Below are 4,833 nucleotides of genomic sequence, written 5' to 3'. Positions count from 1 at the left end.
TTTAATGTCCAGAGGACCAGATTGAACTTTTTTGGATTTTTCTACCTGGATTATTGAGCATGCATCAGGATATGTTCAGGTTCTAGAACAACATATGCTCCCATCCAGACGTCATCTCTTTCAGGGAAGACCCTGCATTTTTCAACACGATAATGCCAGACCACATTCTGCAGCAATCACAACATCATGGCTACGTAGGAGAAGCATCCGGGTACTGAAATGGCCAGCCTGCAGTCCAGATCTTTCACCTATAGAGAACATTTGGCGCATCATGAAGAGGAAGGTGCGACAAAGAAGGTCCAAGATGATTGAACAGTTAGATGCCTGTATTAGACATGAATGGGAGAGCATTCCTATTTCTAAACTTGAGAAACTGGTCTCCTCTGTCCCCAGACGTCTGTTGAGTGTTGTAAGAAGAAGGAGGGATGCCACACAGTGGTAAAAATGGACTTGTCCCAACTTTTTTGGGATTTGTCGACGCCGTGAAATTTGGAAACAACAGATTTTTCCCTTAAAATGATACATTCTCTCAGTTTAAACTTTTGATCTGTGATTTGTGTTCTATTCTGAATAAAATATTAGATGTTGGCACCTCCACATCATTGCATTCAGTTTTTATTCACAATTTGTTTAGTGCCCTAACATTTTTGAATCCGATTTGTATATTTATATATGTGTGTATATATATATATATATATATATATATATATATATATATATATATATACATACACACACACACACGAGTACTAAACTAAACTCCTACTAGTACTACTATTCTTACTTTGCGGTTTTTCGCTTATCGTGGGGCTTCAGGTACAGTTCCCTCGTGATAAACGAGGGAACTGTATTTAGTAAAAGTCTGTAGCATGTGTGGAATAAATGGAAAACAATCATCAAATTAGCGTGTTGTGTGTCATGGTTTATCCTAAATGTTTTAACATCTGTCCTGATGTGACAGTAATCACTTGTGTTTGTTCGCAGGAGCTGCTTCGATGACATGATCAGAACGGGGTAGGTCCAACGAGCTCGCTTTTCCTTCTCGTAGCTGAAACACGGTTTTGTTATGGTTTTTTCAAGCAGCGGTTTTATTAATCAGGGAACAAAGAAGTCTGTTTTATAGTCGGGTAAAAGTTTAGTTAAAAAAAAATTCCATTAACTAAAATTTTAGTTTTCCACACATTTTGTGTACAATTAAATAAGAACTGAGAAATGACGTCATTACATTGATTTAAAGCCTAATTTGTGTATTTGCTTCCAGTTGTTTTTTATCACACGAGTTCAAATTAAGACTGATTGATAACTGATGATAAATAAAACATTTGTCTTATTATATACGAGTTTTAATTTACTGTAACCCTGTTGTTAAACGAGGCCTGCCGTGGTTTATACGGTGTACTTTATTTTTCTGCCTGCTTGTGTCAGAGCGTATCGCTGCCCTTTGTGTATGCACTCTGCTTGGAACATGAAAGACCACTGGGATGAGATGGACAAAGAGATCGCTCAGTCGCCGATGCCCCCTGAATACCAGGGAGCCACAGTTAAAGTAAGTCCTCAGTAATCCAAACAGAGCATGAGGTGCTTTTTAAAACATATACAGGTCAGCACAGGGTACTTTGTGTTCGGTTTTGACCATGTTCACATGTAATGCTTTCTTCTTCTTCTTTTAGGCTCTTTGGTAACCGCTGCTGTTTTAAATGGGCTTTATAAATAAATTTGACTTGACTTTTGTTCTTGTAGGTTATTTGCAATGACTGCCAAACCCACTGCACCGTGGCTTTTCATGTGCTGGGGATGAAGTGCACCGGCTGTGGCTCGTACAACACGGCGCAGGACGGAGGACTCATCCGGCAGCAGCCGGAGCAGCACGTGGAAAACGAAGCGGAGCAGCAGGATGAGCAGGAGTCGCCCCTGCTACATTAGAGCCAAAATGGACGACTTTCAAACTTCTAACATTTAAATAAATTGTAATAAAATTACAATTTTGAAAGGTTTGACAATTGTATTAACCTAAATGTAACCATAGACTGAGCCCGTGTCCTCTGTTTATAATAGACAAAAAAAAAAACAATCTCTTGTTTGTGCATGCATTTTGGCTTTACATGAATCTTTCACAATTTTCCCTGGAAACCTACAGACGCCTGCATGTCTTTAGTAAGAGGCAGGAAGACGGTGGAGCAAACCACACGTGCAAAAAGTCTAAACCGTGCAGGTTCGATGACGGCTGTTTGGACAGGGAGGGTGTTATATTTATATATAAAAGCTAACAGGAAAACATAAAAGTCTTCTTTTTTTAACGGGTCTGTGCACTTTTACAGAGGATGAACAGTTTTGGAAATTACTCTGCTACAAAAGATAAATATTTCTCACTGCCACAGCTCTTTTTATTACAAATTATACATCAAAACATAGGAATGTCTTTCTTCCCAGTGCGTTCATCTCTGCTGCAAGACTTCCAGTTAAGACCCCCCAGACCACAGCGTGTGTTGAGCCAAGTTTCTGACTGTAGTTCTGTTTTAGCCCGACATAATCACTTCAAAACTAGACGTGAATAATCTTTTATAATTTTCATGAATAAAATGTTTAAATTCATAATTTCTAAATAAAAAACATGGCAGACTTGTGTGCGACTGTCAGTTTTCTGGTGCTCACAGTTCAAGAGTTTTTAGGATTAACTTGTAGGTTCTGCAGAGACTGAGGCTTCAGTGTGTTTCTGTCTGCCTCGAGTTACAGGGATATTTCAGACATTTAGCTTCTGTCTTACATCCAAGCTTGTGGTGTGGCTCCCGTCACAAACGATCAATCACTGTTTGGAGATTTTTATTTGCAGCTACCAGCAAGTCTAAAGAAAGCTCCAGACTGAACAACAAATGTTTCACTCTGTTTTATTCTGTTCTGAACCATTATTTGAAGGAAAAACATGCAGGTCTTCACTTGTTCAGCTGCTTGACACATTTTGAGTCGCTTGTATTAAAGCGGTTCAGTTTACTGTTACAACAATGCAGGTACTGTTCAGCAGCCATGTTGACGGGATTAACGGGTCAGATGCTGTCACCTCTGGGGGGCTCCGGTTCTGGGGTTGTGAGCTGGACTGTAAAACAAACTGGAGCGCCTGCCGCTGCAATGGGGATAGCGAAGGGCTTGTCTGTGGAGAATGACAGAGGTGCTGGTGTGATGACCTGAAGAGACACGGAGGGAGTGGCGTCCTGAGGGACTCCCTGAAATGTGCTGGGTTCTTTGGTTCCTGGTGTACTCGTGGCTGCACCAGCATTAAGAGAATCCTGTATAGCCTCGGGGTTGCACTCGCTCTGAGGAGCGTCCACACCTGGAGCAGACTGACATGGACCCTCTGGCAGGACGTGGAAGGTGTCGGTGGAGGTTTGAGGGTCCTCTGCGTCTGGCAGGGCTGATGGGTCAAACGTTGCAGACGAAGGTCTCAGGTCTGCAGAGGAAAGAATCAATGGGTCCAGGGGGTCGGCCTGCGTTCCTGTCTCTGTCAGCACTGACTGAGAGGCCTCAAGGTTAGTACCGGTCTCCTCCGATGAAATGGACTCACTGGATTCTAGAGAACTGGATGAATCCCCCTTCACATTTAGGTCGACCTGTTTTTGTTTTAAAGAAAAGGGTTAATTTAAAGTTTGATAATGTTTACAGTAACAAGACGTAGAGAAGTGCAGTTACAGGTCTGGATGTTACGACGGTCACCACGAAGACAGCCCAGAGCGTTGCTCCTACCACGGCCATCGTCTTCTGTCCTGTTGGACACACATCGAGTTAGAAAAGGACTCCCCCCTCGTAATGTGGCCTTGCAGCCTGGATTAAAAATTTTTCATTGAATTAAAAGCAGTACTTCTATAAAACACTTCAAATTGATTAAGTGAAATGGGGGACTGTTCTAAAAACATAAAAAACTGAAATGTGGTGCGTGCACGCGTATTCAAGCCCTTTGCTTTGGAGCCCACCTCAGCAATCTTTACACCCATTACAGCTCTTCTCACACCTCTGACATCATGAAGAGCAAGGAACTTTTCACACAGGTCAGAGACACAGTTGTGCAGAAGTAGTTTCAGAGTTTCTTTGTCATTCACACCACATGTGGTACATGTGGTGGAACGAAAGTGTGTACACAGGGTCCCAGTTAGATCCAACAAAATTTTTTAAATGTAAACGCAAAACCGTAATAAGATCTAAGAAATTAACTAAGAAAAACGTTAACTAAAAACACACTAAGCACTAGCAGTATACAAACAATAGATCTATTATAAGAAAATGATGTCGCCCGACATGTTTCATTAAAACTTCCAAACTGTGTAAGAAGAGCATTAATCAGAAAATTGTCCAGAAGGTTAACCTTCATGAAGCCGAGCAGCTCTTCTGATGAGATGGAGGATTTGTCTGTAGAACCACTTCATGCTGCAAAGAGCTGCGTTTAATGGAGGAGTGGCAGAAAAAAAAAGACATGCAGGATCAACAAACTGCCAGGAAATTCTTCCTCAGACATGTGGAAGAAGGTGCTGTGGTTATGTGAGACCAAACTCCAGCTGTTAGGTCATCCATCAAGTCCAGCATGATGGCAGACCTACCACCACCCATCAGGCTGAGAACACCATCCTGCAATGAAGCACGGTGTTGGCAGCTTCATGCTGTGGGGAGCATTTGTATCATCGGGGACTGTGAAACTGGCAGAGGACAGATGGGCTGAGCAAAGTACAGTGACATACTTGAGAGGAGCTTGTTGGAGTTTTCCTGAGATGTGAGACAGGGACAGAGGTCCACTGTCCAACATGACGAGGACACAGAGGTCCACTGTCCAACAGGACGAGGACACAGAGG

At 42.3% G+C, this 4,833-nt stretch overlaps 1 protein-coding gene across 1 annotated transcript in view; it reads left to right on the top strand.

Annotated features, from left to right (window-relative positions):
* The window catches only part of rchy1 (ring finger and CHY zinc finger domain containing 1), an 11,804-nt gene extending 9,190 nt beyond the window's left edge, over positions 1 to 2,614 (top strand). The window contains exons 7-9 of the mRNA XM_037681215.1: positions 985 to 1,014; positions 1,426 to 1,546; positions 1,741 to 2,614. Of these exons, the coding sequence (XP_037537143.1) occupies positions 985 to 1,014; positions 1,426 to 1,546; positions 1,741 to 1,923 (334 nt within the window). The 3' untranslated portion in view covers positions 1,924 to 2,614. The remainder of the gene's footprint in view (positions 1 to 984; positions 1,015 to 1,425; positions 1,547 to 1,740) is intronic.
* The last annotated feature ends 2,219 nt before the right edge of the window (positions 2,615 to 4,833 follow it).

Source organism: Nematolebias whitei, chromosome 8, assembly GCF_014905685.2.
Source record: "Nematolebias whitei isolate Nwh7 chromosome 8, NemWhi1, whole genome shotgun sequence".
In the NCBI taxonomy this organism is placed as follows: domain Eukaryota; kingdom Metazoa; phylum Chordata; class Actinopteri; order Cyprinodontiformes; family Rivulidae; genus Nematolebias; species Nematolebias whitei.
The sequence above is the reverse complement of the archived record's forward strand: the minus strand, read 5'-3'. Positions and strand labels throughout refer to the sequence as shown.